The 17,418-nt window shown below is 38.1% G+C and overlaps 1 protein-coding gene across 2 annotated transcripts in view; it reads left to right on the top strand.

The window, feature by feature from the left end:
• Positions 1-15,645, top strand: part of tmem63ba (transmembrane protein 63Ba) — a 73,442-nt gene extending 57,797 nt beyond the window's left edge. For both annotated transcript variants that reach the window (XM_041250040.1, XM_041250039.1), the window contains 9 exons: positions 828-934; positions 1,274-1,360; positions 1,518-1,583; positions 2,081-2,243; positions 3,858-3,963; positions 6,438-6,605; positions 7,025-7,140; positions 8,381-8,461; positions 14,130-15,645. In XM_041250040.1, coding sequence (XP_041105974.1) covers positions 828-934; positions 1,274-1,360; positions 1,518-1,583; positions 2,081-2,243; positions 3,858-3,963; positions 6,438-6,605; positions 7,025-7,140; positions 8,381-8,461; positions 14,130-14,312 — 1,077 coding nt within the window. In that variant the 3' untranslated portion in view covers positions 14,313-15,645. The remainder of the gene's footprint in view (positions 1-827; positions 935-1,273; positions 1,361-1,517; positions 1,584-2,080; positions 2,244-3,857; positions 3,964-6,437; positions 6,606-7,024; positions 7,141-8,380; positions 8,462-14,129) is intronic.
• The last annotated feature ends 1,773 nt before the right edge of the window (positions 15,646-17,418 follow it).

The following is a 17,418-nucleotide window of genomic DNA, read 5'->3' as shown; positions in this document are numbered from 1 at the left end:
TTTTTTTCCTGGCACAATATGTATTCCTTTTGGTTATGGGCATATTCTTCTGGGGTTTTTGTGCATCTTGGCATTTATGATTGCCACATTTTGTAATTCTGTTTTAAATCCCACAACTGTTTTAAATCCTGCTTGTGTAACTGTAATCTAGCTTTAAATCCCACGAGCAAGAACAATCCCCTGTATCTAATTTTAATCTTGTTTGAAATCTTGCAAGTGTTTTCAATCCACCCTGTCTGTGGAGTCTCTAACTGAAATGTAGGAGTTTGCTGCCACTAAGTAGTTGGGGTCTGTTTAAAGTATTCATTACAATTCAATGGTAGATACAAGTCAGGAAAGAGGGACATTGCATAACTAACTGCACTGGGAAAGGGATGAAGTCGACGTGAATTTAGTAACCATTTCGTTTTTCCGGTGTTTATTGGATATACGCCGGTTGTTATTTATTTATTTTTGTATCATGGGGGGTGTTTTATCTGTGTTTCAGTAGAAAGTGAAAATCAGAAATCCTAGTTATATAGTAATCATTACTCATTCTGCTGGAATGAAAGTTTGTGTTTTCTACATATTAGCACGGTTTATAGAAACGTGTGTGACATTAACCTTCTAATATGCTTTCCAAATGTGACTCAAGTGTAAGATGGTCTCAGGAGGATAAAGACCACATTTTTTGGTATCCTAGTTTCTGTTCTGACACATTTTAAAGGTGCTTGCATTCAGTTTGAACAAATCTGATAAATACTATGTGAAATATACTGTGCATGCCCCCTCCTGCTATTTTGGTTGTCTCTCACCTTGTGTGTTAATTTTTTTTCTTTCCTCCACAGAACCCAATTATCACCCAGTTTTTCCCCACGCTCCTGCTGTGGTCATTCTCTGCTCTCCTGCCAACTATTGTTTACTACTCTGCCTTCTTTGAAGCACATTGGACAAGGTATATACTATAATATACTGTAATAAAGGTAGGGATAGTGTGACCCCATTTCTCCTGCTGATTTTTGTCAGAAAGATTATGGTACAAGTAATAATTTTGCTAATGCTAATAAAATGTAAGAATTTATTTAACATTTTTTATTTCTGTCCCTGAAACCCTTTTATTTGCTGGTTAAACATTAAAAAAAAAAAAAAAAAAAAAAAAAAAAAAAAAATTTATATATATACAATATCTCATTTTATTATTGGTCTGTGTTCTAGTCTTTTTGTTTTGTTTTTGGATTGCAGTGTTAGCTTCTGACAGGTGTTGTATAAATTCTGTACTTATTATTCTCTCTAGATCGGGAGAGAACAGAACAACCATGCATAAATGTTACACCTTCCTTATATTTATGGTCTTGCTATTGCCTTCTCTGGGACTCAGCAGGTATGACTCATGGCTAACTTGCAGTATAAAGAGATTAATAATTGCATCTTTTAAATAACTTTTCTATATAAATGCTATGGTTTGTTTGGTTGTTTTTGTTTGTTTGTTCGTGTTTTGCAGAAGCCTTTGATGGATGTATTTATTTTTTTAATTACAGTTTAGATCTTTTCTTCCGCTGGCTGTTTGACAAGAAATTCTTAGCAGATGCGGCAGTCAGGTTTGAGTAAGTGTCCTCATTCTGTTTAATGGCAATTTGCAAAACTTTCTTACGTTACACAAGTGCTGCAATCACTGAAAATTCACCGGTGCCTCAAACAAAATCCTTGTACTGGTGCAGTGATTCTGCATTTTAATAATACTGTCCTCTTATGTTATGATAACACATCTGGAATTAGTTGTCAAAATCTTTACCCCAAAATTGAAAGAGACATGTGGTCTAATTGTTATGACTGACCCCCACAAGTTTATTGGAAATAAACATCTGCCTCCATGCACTATTGTTCATAAATTGTTTGCAGCTGTTGATTTCCTTACAACCCTTCTTTTTTTTTTTTGGCTGTTATAGTCTAGATATACCATCAAGTACTGCATCATTAACCAAACAAATGAACAGCCCCCAAACTAGTCAACCCCAAAGTCAGCACATGCTTTTTTCTTTTCCCACAATATAGTTGAGCACTACTTCCTTGCACTGTATCATCCATTGTGTTCTCTCTGTAGGTGCGTCTTTCTCCCTGACAACGGAGCTTTCTTTGTGAACTATGTCATTGCCTCTGCTTTCATCGGTTGTGCTATGGAGCTGCTGCGAATCCCTGGACTGCTGCTGTACATGATCCGTCTATGCCTGGCCAGATCAGCAGCTGAGCGGCGCATTGTAAAAAGAGTAGGTGTAGTGTGTGGCTGGTGGTAGTAGTACACCAGTACCTGTGTTTTTAGGTAGACACACTTGCAGCACACATCCTGTTTTAATTCTTTGTTTGGATATTTGGCCTGTTTCTATCAGTGTTATGACTTTTATAACTTGTGAGCAACTTGTTTGATTTAGAAAACGTATACATGCCTTCATAATGGTGGGGGTACAAAATATACAGAATTGCGGAGTGTTAAAACAAAGCGTTTCCCCAATAACTCCCACTCACAATCTCTTTAGTGTAAATAGGCTGTGTGCATTTATTATCCCTGACATGTATTCTGCAGTAAAAAGCTGCATCTCCGTTTCAGACAGTTTTTCAGTTATGATGGGCAAGACAGCAGATCTGAGAGAGAGCTTCATTTCCAAGACTGCACAAAGTCTACAGCTATGGCCAAATGATTTTGCATTACCTATCATTTTAGGGTTAGAAAAAAAAAAAAAAAAAAAAAAAAACTATGAATATAATTTAGATATTTTATTTAACATCATTTAATCAAATAAACTACAAAATTATACCTCCAAAAGTCTACAGGAAACCATAATAGTGGTACAGTATTTCATTTTATATTTTATCGCTAAGTATATGGGAAAACTAAAGCTGTACGCAGTTCAATACGTTAACGTAACATTATTCAGCCGGTTTCATTCAACTTTAGTAAATAAAATTAGTTCATCCTGTAGGGTGATGCAAATCTTTGCAATCGTGGTGCAAATCTATATAGGTCATTCTGGGTAACAGATTTTTGGTAGATTTCCACCCCATTCCCTGAAGGAATTGGAGGAGAGGAGTAATAGACACACATCCCTCTAAAACTATTTAAGAAGTTTGCAGACTCATCACGTTGATTCAGCACTCGGGTACGTTGACAAGGATTCACTATGTAACACAATTTTTGTTCCTGGGTAGTAAGTGTGTGTTATTTCCTAATTGCTTATGCCTTAAAAGTATAGAAAATGGCTATTATTCCCCACAAACTTTGCTTTTGTGACCAGGACAGTGATATTTCAAAATATCACTATTTCCAATGGGAAAACGGGCAAATGTGTGTCTTCGTTCAAAGTCAGAAAAAAACAACATATGAATCCAAATTAACATGTATTTATACTAAAGTAATACAAAAAGGACTACAAAAGATTTAGAAGTGAGATTTACGATTATACGGTGAAGCAATGGGTGTATATTAATCTGAGATGGCATTTCACAATTTAAGATTATGGTAAAATAAGCATGAGATAATAAATCATGAGTTTCTTTTTATTAAAAGGTTTTGAAAGTGAAAGCTGTGTCTTTGACAATGAGCTTTTTGTTGAATCTGAAGGCCATTAATGCATAAAAGACTGGGGGAAAGGGAGGTGAGCTATTCATGGACATAGATTGTCTTTTGAATAAGTAGGAGCAGATCTTAAACTCTGCCTTCTAGGCGGAATGTTGTTGTTGTTTTATTTTAAAGGTACAATAAAGAATGATCACATTCAGTGAAAGCTGAGTGAAAAAGAAACACCAGATTGTCTTGTATAGAAAGTGAAACTGCATCCCTTTTACATCAGTATAACCTGATTCCATTCTTTATTTTGTATCTGTAGCGCCAAGCGTATGAGTTCCAGTTTGGGTCTGCCTATGCCTGGATGATGTGTGTTTTCACCGTTGTCATGACATACAGCATCACTTGCCCCATTATAGTCCCTTTTGGTAAGTACTGCTTCCTATTGAAACTTTAGCTGCAAACGCTCTCTCAAGAGACCCTTCTGAGTATGTACGCCTACTTATTCCCTGCAAGTAATACCATGTACATGGTGAGAGTAATTATCCAAAGATTGCCTGATTTGTGGACAAACTTCCTAAGCACTTTCTTTTTTTTTTTTTTAGCTTTTGAATATGTACATACAGTGGCAGATATGTCACGGTGATCTACTTTTTTTTAATTTACGGAGGTGCCACTGGGATGCATGTATAATGGTCCATTGTATGCTCCAAAAAACCCACAAAAAAAAAGTTCTCATTTTAGTTGATTTTACTGTAGATTTGGGCTAACAGTTCAAGCTTTAAATCTGCTGCTTTGTCAAGTTGCATTCATCACAAAAAGAAAAATGTTAACAGCAAAATGACTTGTTAGAATTCTGTTGTGATAATTTAGAGGTAAGACCCACCTTTTGTACCAAATGCTGCCTTCTACCGGGTCCAAGTTAAGTGATTGAGAACTCAGTTGGAATAAAAACTAGTGTTTAGTGAAAATAACATTAACAGTGCTATTTCAATATTATACCACTCCGCGTTTATGCGGGGACTTGTGTCTTATTTTCAGAGATTAATGGTTTCATAACTGTGAACCCGTGAGCCCATGTTGTTGGGATTACAAGATATGCACGGTGAGCAGGTATAGCTGAACTGAAAGAGCATTCAGGGACTGGATGCGTGATTGCCCTTCTCTGTCTGGCGACATTGTGCCTGTGTCGGTCAAACAGCATCTGTGTATGTGTGCTACAATTAATCACAGTACTGGTGTTTTGTGTTCTGTTTTGTCAGGGAAACAGCTTACCTGTCCTGACCTTAGTTAGTGGAACAAACAAAGTGTGTACATTTAGGATCTCCATGAGGAATTTTTGTTTGTCTTTTTGTTTTGGTTATAAATAAATGCAACTGTGGTGTTTGAACAAAAAAATAAGTCCCTGAACTGGTTGCTGCTCGTGCACCCTCAGCCCATCCACCACATGCCATAGAAGAAAATCTCTTGAAGCCATGATTTGCAATTTTCCTTGATTTTTAGATTTTTTTTTTAAGCGTATTTCATGTCTGAAATTTTAAAAAGATGTTATCCTGAAGCTGATTGGCTACTCTTGTAATTCCGCTGCATGACTAAAATGACCAGCCACTACGTAGGTACTACTTAAAATGACCAGTCCCTACTTAGAGAATGTGTAGTTCATTACGTTTATTTAGAACATGTACTATTTTATGTGTTTCGATTTGGTCCAAATCAATACATGTATTACGTGTGCGTTTTTTGACCTGGATGGCCTTCCGTAGGGCTATGTGTGTGCGCACCTGAGTAGTTTGCAAGTTGGAATAGTATTCACATGTATAGTGAATTTAAAGTTATTTTTTAAATACTTTTTATTATCTAAAGAGGGTCAGGCTGTTTTGGAACTGGCACACTGCGCATTATTAGCTCTGACGGTCAGGTTGGGTGGCTATCAGCTGTACTTGGTTAATTACCAGGCAAAGTTGTTGGAGGAGCTTTGCTCCCCAGGCTGCAGCTGCTCAGACTTTATCCGCTTGGAATTGACCGTGATCACCAAGCACATGATGTTGGCAGCGCTTCACACTGGTGAAACCGCTGGGAGGGCTATAATTTCCACTTCGGCAACAAAAAGACAGGTGTGGGTGTCTCAGATTAACTGCCCAGACACAATCGGGGCACTTCTAGTGGATTATCCGATTATTGGTGGCCACTTGTTTGGTTCTGGGTAGAATTGCGATTTTACTGCATGGAATATATTTGTTATTGTTGTTTTTTTGTCAGACACAATTTTTCACAATTTTATCTACAAAATCTATGCAGTACCTATGCTTTGTTTTAATTTGGTTGTTTTAAAATTTTTGTAACATTTAAGAAAGGGCCCAAGGAATATATGTACCTAGGTCAGAAGAAAAACCCTTCATACTCCTTTCCTTTTTTAAAGGTTTGGGGCTCACAGGAAAGGGTATATTCTGTCATTAAAATCCACCTGGTCAAATTAATTAAAACAATGTTGCGTAAGAATTTGCAAACCTGTTCCTAAGAAAATCCCATTAGATGACCTGAGGCTGGATTTCCCTGTAAATGCCTAATTCTGCACACTGCAAATTGATTGCAGGGGTGTCATTTGATTAAATTTGGTGGGGGAGACGTGGTGACATCTTTGGAAACTTTAAGGTTTTGTGTTTAGGAATCATAAATAGGTTTGTTATGATTACAGACAAGCCACAGCAAAGCATTGCACATGTACAGCTTAGCTTTACTTTGCCTTTGCATAGGATCTTACTGTTGTTCTTATTAATGAGTCACGTCACACACCTTCTGTACAGGTAACTAAGGGTCACAATTAAGGCTTATGGGGAAACCTGGAGTAGCTCTGGCTGCTACGCAATGAGTCTTGAATCATTCACAGGTTCTTGTTTTGCAGGATTGATGTATATGCTACTGAAACACCTGGTGGACAGATACAACATGTATTATGCATACTTGCCTGCCAAGCTGGACAAGAAAATCCACTCTGGAGCGGTTAACCAAGTGGTGGCTGCACCAATCCTCTGTCTCTTCTGGCTGCTGTTTTTCTCCACTGTTAGAACAGGTGAGAGAGAGAGAGAGAGAGAGAAAGGAAGGAAGCCGGTTTTTAAACAAAAAATTTGCAAAATATCACTTTTGCTGTCATTGGCTTTTCATTGTGCCAGGAAGGCTGGTCTAGTAGCACAATGAATTGTTGCTTCAAAAGTGCTAATGTATTCCTCTCAAACAATTTGCCTTTTCTCTGAAAGGGGCCTTTTTTTAGAATTTTAATGTATCTGCTTTGCACACTAGTGCTCTGCGATTGTGCTGTTGTCATCTGGCATACAGCCTGTCATCTGGCATACAGCCTGTCATCTATCGTACACTTTCCTGCCTCTACTGCTCCGTTTAAAATGAAAAGGTGTTTTGATTTCCTTACTAAAATGTGTATTGTAATATTCCATAATGTTAAGCTCCTAATCTTACCAATTCTATTCCCTCCAGGATTTCTGGCTTCAACGTCCATGTTCACCTTTGTGGTGCTGATCATCACTATTGTCATCTGCCTTTCTCACGTCTGCTTTGGACACTTCAAATATCTCAGTGCTCACAACTACAAGGTAAGCTTATTGTATTTACTCACGCTGCAATGGGAAGTCTAGGGTAAAATTCAAAAGCGCTTGTGTTTAGTTTTTTTCTTTTTTTTAAAGTGAATATATTCACCAGTAGAAGAAATGTGAGCTGAAAATAATTTTGTACGAAACTCCAGGGGTGAAAATGTGCAGCCAATTGGTTATATAAAAGCAAAGATGTATAATGAATATATCTTGTGGTTCTATGGGGAATTTTGGTATCCAGAGAATTACTAATTCAAAATTTATTTTCGTTTTTATTTATAAAAACTAATTTATACAGAGCAGTCATCTCCTCTCCTCCATGTTAGTGAATAACGTACAGTACTCTCCAGCTAAGAGAACACCCCTCGGGAAGCAAGCGAAGTGTTCTTATCGCCAAAATGTTCTGTAAGACGGAGTTAACCACTTGACACAGTATGTGTCAGTAAATAAATACATATGTATTACTTGTCATGATGTACGTGCATCAACATATGAAATGAACTGAATAAGTAAAAGCAAAACAATAGTCAAGTGTATGTTAATAAACTATAATAATAAAGTAGCAGACAAACTAACGTTAATAAAACTAAAGCAAAACAACACGGTCAAAAAGCTTAAATCACCATGCACTATGAAATTAGCTGGCGGGTGTGTTTCGGGGTATCGCAATGGCAGAGGCAAAAATAGTGGCCGTTACTTGGGGTTAATGTAACGTTAATAAATTAACTGTAAAACTAAATTAACACAGTACCCCTACACGTTACAAAATGCAGCAGCATTTAACAATGGTGACGCAACTCACAGAACGGGAAACGCCAAATTGCTGTGCGACATGTGTCTGATTTTCTTCAAGAGCTCAAACAATTTCCAGTTTTGTGTAGCAAGAGAAACATCGGTGCATTTTGTCGTTTGTTTACATGCCATTTTGTAGCGATGAGGTGCGCTTGTAAAAACCAGAGTATAAAACGATTAAGTGGTATGACAGCTGTTCTGGAAAGAGTCATTAAACCAATCAGTGTCCCTCAAGACACTCTCGGTACAAAACAGTAAAAGTTCCTGTTTCTTTAGCTGGATCATTTTACAATTTGAAAAAATCTGTTTCACCACAAGGGTGTTCCCTCAGGCGAAGTGTTCTCTTAGCAGGTATTCCTATACGCAGAAACTACTGTATCACATGTGGGACACTACAAATGTTTGAGGATTAATCTTCCACCCCCCCCCCCCCCCCCCCCCCCCCCCCCAGATTGACACACAGGAAATAGACGTGGACAGTGTTGAAAATGGACAACCTCCAGAGTCTTCTCAGTCTCCACCTAAATCTGCGGTAGGTTTTTTGTTTTATTTTTGTTTCTACTGTGGGTTGTTGTGTGTGTTTTTTTTTGTGTTTGGTTTTTTTTTAATGTGCTTTATCTGAATTGGAAGTGAAATTAAAAAAATGAAGGGGGTTGGACTGAACTTTTTTTAGGCTTCTCCTTTTTAAATCTGCATGCTCAGCTGAAGTACAAAGCAAGGGATATCGCTGCAGCACCAGCCTTCCACATTTTACTAAATCCAATTCTAATCAAATAGTTTTGTCTTGAACTGCTAGTTCTTAGCATGTCTCTGTTAGTCACAAATGATTTAATTCAAAGCAAATTGTGGATATTCCTGGTCGAGTTGCTATCATTTAAACATCCTTACAGCACTGCAGCAGTGTCGGGATGTTCTGCGTATACCTAATCCTGTTCTTTTACTTCTCATTTCATGTATATTGGTCTTTGTTGGATTAGTGTACTGCCATACATGAAAACAGACCGAGCTAATGTACACAGACAGTTTGGTGACATTGACATCCTGTATTAGCGTGGGGGCAGGGAGTATTTAATAATATTACATTTAGCAGTATAGTGTCTGCAAACGCTGTTGTGTGCTGCACTCTGCTGTACATTCATGTTTAAAGGTTGATATCCAGGATTTAGTAGGATGACTTATTTTAATATTTACAGAGCTGACACAGTGGTTAACTTAAGATGTGTGTAGCATTGGACCTTTTACTAGTCTGTCATAGTAGTGATCAATCAATGCTTTATTTATATAGCACCTTTCATACAAAAAAGTATACAAAGCGCTCTACAGGACAAAACACAAGAAAATCTAAATACAATTCATGTGTATAGAAATTTAAAGACAAACTGTTTAGAAATCAGTTTAAAGAAAACCAAACTATAATACATTTGAATAGAGATAAACAAACAGTTTACAATTCAGTTTAAAAAAGCTAATCCAAAAAAGTTTTAAATTGACAGTCATCAACTGCTGTAGCACTTCTGATATGAGGTGGCCGTGCATTCCACAATCTGGGAGCACAGTGACCTTAAAGCTCTCTCTCCCTTCTTTTTGTGTACACTTGAAGGTATATTTGTGGCTAGAAGCTCCTTTATGTAATCTGGTGCTATACCTTTGTGCTTTATAAGTCAGAAGTGAAGTCAGCACAGGTGTTATATGGTCTCTTTTTTTCATTCTGCTGAGAAGTCTAGCAGCTGCATTCTGTATAAACTGCAGTGAAGTCTAGCAGCTGCATTCTGTATAAACTGCAGTGAAGTCTAGCAGCTGCATTCTGTATAAACTGCAGTGAAGTCTAGCAGCTGCATTCTGTATAAACTGCAGTGAAGCCTAGCAGCTGCATTCTGTATAAGATGCAGGCGATCTATGGCATGACCCAGAAGCCCAGTTTAATAGAGCATTGCAATAGTCAAGTCGGGAAGACTTGAAGGCATAAATTTAGTTTTTCAGCATCAGACAGTGAGAGAAATCACCTCATTTTACCAATGTTTTGCAAATGGTAAATGGTCACTCTGGTGACATGGAGACTATGCGACTCAAAAGATAAATCAGTCTCAAATAAGACCCCTAGATTTTTCACTTCTGTTTTTGTGTTTGGTCAAATTGTCCAGATCTCTTTTTAGAGATGTTGTTGCTTCTTAGAACCTAATTACAGAACCTCTGTCTTATTAGAGTTTAACTGTAAAACATTTTGGAACATCCACCTCTTCGCATAGGTAAAACATTCAGCTAAGGCTGATACTGCTAAGGTATCATCAGGTTTTACAGAGATGTAGAGCTGTGTGTCATTGGCATAGCAGTGAAAGTGAACACCATGTTTACGGATTCTCATCCAGTACAAACACACGTACAAAGAGAAAAGAATTGGTCCCAGTATAGAGCTTGGGGAATGCTACAGGCAACCCATGAAAATTCAGACAGTCTTCTAATGAAACAAATTGCTGTCTGTTAGTGAGAGATGAATCATTTTAAGATAATATCGGGCAATCCAACCCAACTTCTGAGACTATCAATTAAAACGGTATGGTCCACTGTATCAAATGCAGAACTTAACTCTAAAAGAACAAGAATAGATACACAGTAGAGTCTGCACTTTAACAGTAGATCATTCATTACTCTCAGTCTTTGTACTGTGCGCAGAATGGAAACCTGACAAACTTTTCATGCACTTTGTACCCTCAAGAAATGAATTCTGCTGGTTTGCACCTACTTTTTCTAGAACTTTAGCTAGAAATGGCAGGTTTGAAATAGGTCTGTAATTGTTTAAAGCAGTAAGGCCTAGATTTGCTTTCTTAAGCACAGGTTAAACCACAGGCATGTTTAAGGCAGAGGGAACTGCTCCTGATGTCAGTGAACTGTGTATGTCCAAGATAATTTCACTCAAATCATTGAAAATTTCTGGAAGTTTGCATTACCAATTTATTGAGACCTTGTACTGTAATCTGAGAGAGATTCCATAGAAAAACTAGTCTCATTACACTGCATATTCAAAGGAGAGCCATCTTTGGGGGGGGGGGTCTAGGTCGAGCAGAGTGTCCTCAGTTCAGTTAGCTGTCCGAGAGCTGCGTTGTCCTCCTACACTGTAGCTCCTCGGCGGCTGCGTTGTCCTCCTACACTGTAGCTCCTCGGCGGCTGCGTTGTCCTCCTACACTGTAGCTCCTCGGCGGCTGCATGGTGAATCTGCAGTGTGTAAAGAAGCGGTCAGCTGACGGCACACGCTTCGGAGGACAGTGTGTGGTCGTCTTTGCTGCTCCCGAGTCAGCACAGGGGTGGTAGCAGTGAGCTGAGCCTAAATAATAATTGGCCATTTCAAATTGGGAGAAAATATACTATTTTTTTTGTTTAAGGTACAGGCAAAGTGGTTTTCAATATTTCCTGCAAGCATGCTTGCCCCTAGTTTATTCAAGTGCAGAACATCTTTCATATAATATGCAGATCTTCCTCAACAGTCCTTGTTATCTATAAAGCCAATTTCTTATTGCATACACACCCCTTTAACCAGTGGTTTAACATTCTGCTAAACAATTCATCCCCTTTGTGAAACACAAGCAGTAAACCTGATGGATAAAATCTGTTCCCCCAATGCCTTTTAATTTCTTTGTAAGATTTGATTTTCTCCTTTAGTACTGCCGATCTTTTATCCTTCACATCGTTGGTTCAAAATGCATGACAATCACAGGCTTTTTATGAAGAACATAAGAAAGTTTACAAACAAGAGGAGGCTGTTCAGCCCATCTTGCTCGTTTTGGTTGTTAGTAGCTTAATGTTCCCAGAATCTCATCAAGCAGCTTCTTGAAGGATCCCAGGGTGTCGGCTTCAACAACATTACTGGGGAGTTGATTCCAGACCCTCACAATTCTCTGTGTAAAAAAGTGCCTCCTATTTTCTGTTCTGAATGCCCCTTTATCTAATCTCCACTTGTGACTGCTGGTCCTTGTTTCTTTTTTCCGGTCGACATTGTCAGTACCTTTTAGAATTTTGAATGCTTGAATCGGGTCGCCGTGTAGTCGTTTTTGTTCAAGACCTGAACAGATTCAATTCTTTTAGCCTGTCTGTATATGCCATGCCTTTTAAACCCAGAATAATTCTGGTCGCCCTTCTTTGCACACTTTCTAGAGCAGTAATATCCATTTTTGTAGCGAGGTGAACAGAACTGAACACAATATTCTAGATGAGGTCTTACTAATGCATTGTACAGTTTTAACATTACTTCCCTTGATTTGAATTCAACACTTTTCACTATGTATCCGAGCATTTTGTTGGCCTTCCACACGGTGCCTAGATGAAGACATTTCTGAGCCAACATAAACTTCTAGATCTTTTTAATAGATTCCTTCTTCATTTTCAGTATCTCCCATGCACATTTTTATTGCCTGCGTGCAGTAACTTACACTTTTTCTTCATTTGCCATGTCTCTGCCCAGTTCTGAATGCTGGCTAGATTGTTTTCAATGACTTTTGCTGCTGCAACGGTGTTTGCCACTCCTCCTATTTTTTGTTAATTTAACAAGTTTGCTTACTATACCAGAATCTAAGTCGTTAATGTAGATTAGGAAGAGCGGCATACCCAATACTGATCCCTGTGGTACTCCACTGGTTACCTCACTCCATTTTGAGGTTTTTCCTCTAATCAGTACTTTTCTGTTTTCTGCATGTTGCTGCATGGCAAAGCCCTGCTATAAAATGTTTTTGTATGTGGAGGATGAGCGAGGTGCTGTCCGGCCCGTTACTGTTTTATTTTGAATTTATTTGTTTATTTTAGAATGGGTGTCCCATCCCGTGACCCCCCCCCCGCCTTGGTGCAATTTATTGTTTTGTATTTGTTTGTGTGTTTATTATGATTTATTTGTAAATATATGACTGCGAGAAGCTGTAGGTTTTGTTTGGCAGTGTGGATGGGAAGCCTCATGTGAATGCGTGACTGCCAGCTAATTCAATAATGACAGGCTAACAGTAATGAATAATAAAACTACCTGTGCAGAGTATGGCTGAGTAGTAATGAAAGAATTAATAGCCAGTTAACCCCACAGCCATGATATAAAAGACCTGCAGCTTTGGCTGCAAGAGGTGGGTGTTCAGAGGAGAGAACAGAGCGAGGGCAGCTTAAAAATGAAACAAAGTATGCCGTACACAGGATCAGTGAAAGCGATCTGCCCAGCCTGACCTGGGTGTTTAGTTTTTTGTGTTTTGTGATTTTTGCTCATGAGCAGTGTGTTTTTGTTTCAATCTGTTTTTGGTCCTGCTTCTGGCCTGATGTCGCCACTCAGTCATGCCTGTCACAGGGACTTTGTCAGAAGCTTTCTGGAAATCTAAATAAACCATGTCATATGCTTTGCAATTCTCCATTGTCATTGTTGCATTATAGGTCCTTACATGACGGGTCTATACGGGAAACATCATTTTCTTCATAACGTAGAGTGAAGTCACCTACTAAAAGCACCCTTTTCTTTTATCTATTTCTTGATCTTCTATCTTCTGATACAGAGGTATCTTGGCAGAATCCTTACCACTCTTATTTTCTTTCTTTTTCTCATGGTCGCACAATTTTCTTAAGCTAAATCCTTTAAGTCCTTTTTTATCTCATGATTTTGAGAAGTATTTATAAAATGTAACCCAACATCACTAGAAGTCTCTCTTTGAGTCCAGGATTAACCATGTATTATTGCCTTGACTAAAACTGTTTTTAATGAAGCTCATTTGAATAAATGTATCTTAGTGTATTAAGTTGCCCTTCAAGAGAAGCAATTGTTTCTGTCAAAGTCTGCTTAGCATTACATTTTTCACATTTCAACTTGTCCTCAAAGCAAGAAGCATTTACTGTAATATACATGTCACAAGAAAATCCATATATAGCTCACATTTGACCTTCCATTCTCAGCAAGATAGATAAACACAAATATGTTCTATATAAAAATGTAGTCAGTAAATCAGTTTTACATGCTGAGTCTGTGCTGCTGCTTCAGGTGGTGGGTTCAGAGCCTCAGAGCCCAGAACTTTCGTACTGTTTGGAGCTGAGTCTGCTGCTGCTTCAGGTGGTGGCTAAAACCAGTTGTGCTTAGTACGAAACTTGCTTGTGTGCTTCATAGACATGGTTGCAAGCTTATTTAATACACTGTTTTCTTGATCTGAAAACCAGAAGTCCTCATCTTGTATCCTTGTTCTTCCCCGCAGATGTACATCGCCCAGGTTCTGCAGGATCCCAACTCTGACGAGGTGTCTGCAGCGGGCAGTGGCGACGATGAGCAGGGTTCCAACGACGAGGAGCTGATCAATCCGCACGGCAGCCTCAACGAGGAAGACTTCCAGTCTGGAGAGGACAGTCTGATAGCCAACGAGGTTCTAGCAAACCAATAACTGGTAGACGAAACTCGGAACAGGAGGACCAAGTGCCATACAGACTTATTTACACCAAACCAACAGCTTGTAATTAGATTCAGGAATCTTGCAGATACAGGTCTGTCTGTTTGCACCGGTAACTGCCCATCTCACACACACACACACACATACACACACACACACACCTGTTCCAATCTGCCCTGCACAACTCCCTCTACAATTTTATATTTCTAAAGAGATGGATGGATGGAAGGAGCTGCAGCTGGAATATCGGGGTCCTTTTTCTAAATAAATGCTGGGCAACAAAAAAATAAATAAAAAAACAAAGAGTTTATAACCAAGGAAGAAAAAAATTGTTAGTGACTGAATGCATTGCATAGCTCTCTGACTAAATTTCACAGCAGGCGTTTGAGGTTTGTAATATAATGATATAAATATGTGAATAATGTTAACAGTGCCCCCAATATGCAAATACATTTGTTTATAGATAATAATGTTGCTTTATTTATTTAAATGCTAATTAATCACGTCTGTGGACAGGAGGTTAGCAGATAATTTAGGATTTATAAAAGGTCGTTGCAACCTGTTACTGTGTGTGAAATCCTGCGAATCAGAAACAATCGTGCTGCATGCTCTAGCATTCATATGTCCCAGGAGGACTGAAAACACTTTGTGCTCTCTGTAGAAAATGCTTTATGATGGCATAAAAATAGTAAGTGTTATCCAGTGCTGTTTTTATACTATTACCAAAAATGTAAAGCTGAATACTGCTGTACATTCATTAGAAATGATTTGGTCAGCAGTATTCAGGGCTTATTTTTAAGATCATTATCTGTCTGTATGGTACCTGGGCCAGCCACACAATAATTTTTATTTTATTGGTTCTGAGACGCTAACATTGATGCCAATGATGCCGCAACAGCAGTGACCGGCTAAATATGACTTGGAATTGTATTGCTTCTAGGACTAAGCTGAACCGTGTTTTAGACAGACAGACTGAAAGTAGCACTAACTTTCTAATCAACCAAAAAATGCACTGTTTTCCTCCTAATCTAGATACACTAGTAAAAAGAAAAGGGTCCTCATATATGAACTGTGAATTAAGATTCATGAAGCACACTTCAGGGTGGTTACTTGACCCTTCTATAGCATCTTGAACAAGCACTGGGAATGTTGAGCAGTAACCAATAAATAGTAAAGAACCTTCAGCCGTAAAGCATGTGCACTAAATTGTGGCAAGGTGACCAAGTACGATCACGTTCTCATTTCATAGAAAAAGTACAAATATATAGATCCATTTGAAATGGTGTGCAGTGCTTATGTTGTGAAGTAAATAAAACAATAAGCAAGAGTTCTCAGCGCATTGGTTTCTGATTTCTTTCTTTTTTTTATTTATTTTATACTGTTTTCTTTTTTTATATACTTTAAACATCTAAAAAATACATCTTATCCCTAGTAGTACCAAGTTTAATTATTATTTTTTACTTTTTAAATGCTTTAGCAATTGTAATATGTACACATCACTCACATCTGCAGAGCATAAATGTTTATAGAACACATCTTTATGCCAATGAAAGTAAGGATGAAGATTCGTTTCGAATTTTGTTGCCACTGTGTTTTTATAAGCTGCTGGTTGTGAATAATCGTGTAATCCTAAATATGAGCAAGCAAAGCTAGTCTGAGACTATGCAACTGTATACTTCAGAATAATTTGAAATTAAATCATGATCCCTGATCATTTTCTTCAGTTTGGAGTGTAAAAAAATCAGACACACCCTCGTTGCAGTCTTTTTTGTATGGGACATTGTGGTTCTGTTTTTAAACTTTTAATAACTGACTTTGAATAGCTTGAGTTGGTTTCCTGTTCATTGCTGATTGTGTAAAGACACTGTCTAAAGGCACTTCAGAAGGTGGTTCTGGCAGTCAAGGGCACAGTTGCTTTAGATGTCCCCTATATTAAAGACACACTCTGGTCATTCTGTATCAAATCAACCAAAATCCAAGATTTTAGATTTTGCTTATATTTTGAGTAGTGGAAGATACAGGTCAGATATGAAACCAGGCCAAATATTTAAGCTCAGTTATGAAGATCTGTTGAGATACACCCCCTTTTGTAGGGGGAGGGGGGAGTCATAATTGAAATGTGTCTCATTTTGGAGTGATTTTTGAGGATCTAAAAATATTTACAATGTCAATGCTTGTACAGATAGCCAGGTGGGTCTTCTGTAGAATTCATGCCAAATAAATACCACCGGCTTAGTATTTCTGTGTTTTCAGATTCCCGAGTGATTTTTAAGTGCATGTTCCTTCTAAAGTGGAAGGGATATCACTTTCAAATTGCTTAGGTGTGCTCATAATTAAACTGACTTTGTGTGCAGCTACTGTCTATCTGCTTTACTGTTTGATTTTAATGACCCCACAAAATAACCCAAAACAACATAAATACATGTTCATGTTTGTACATTAAACTGTGAAGCAGACAGATTACGAAGTAAATTATTATACCACAAATCCTCATCTATAAGCCCATCAAATGTCAGTTTTACTTGTGTCAGCCCTTCAAAGATAGGGACATTTTTGATACTTTCATCCTGAAGCCTTTTAATGGGGCCATTAAATCAGACAGTGAAGTAGGTAGGCAGAGCGTTATCCCTTCTACTTTAGAAGGAACATGCACTTAAAAATCACTCAGAAATTTGACAATTGGACAGCGTTTCAATTTTAAGGCCCCCAGCAATACAGTACTTATTTTGCATGAACTCTACAGAAGACCTACCTGGCTATCTGTACAGAAGCATTCATAGGGCTACTGGCATTCTAAATATCATTTTTAGATCCTCAACATTGCTCCAGAATTGGATCCGATTTCAAGTATGACTACCTCCACTCCCTGCAAAAGGGGGTGTATCTCAGCAAATCTTCATAATTTGAGCTAAAGTATTTGGCTAGGTTTCATACGTGAACTGTATCTTTCACACACAGAATATAAGCAAGATCCAAATCTTGAGGTGGAAAGCTGCGGTTGAGTTGACCCGGAATGACCTACAACAAAAAGCCTAACCAAGTTTACTAGATCTTTTATTCTTAATGGGTAATTACTACTGACTAAAATACGATTTGAAAT

Source organism: Polyodon spathula, chromosome 5 (assembly GCF_017654505.1).
Source record: "Polyodon spathula isolate WHYD16114869_AA chromosome 5, ASM1765450v1, whole genome shotgun sequence".
NCBI classification, from domain to species: domain Eukaryota; kingdom Metazoa; phylum Chordata; class Actinopteri; order Acipenseriformes; family Polyodontidae; genus Polyodon; species Polyodon spathula.
The sequence above is the reverse complement of the archived record's forward strand: the minus strand, read 5'-3'. Positions and strand labels throughout refer to the sequence as shown.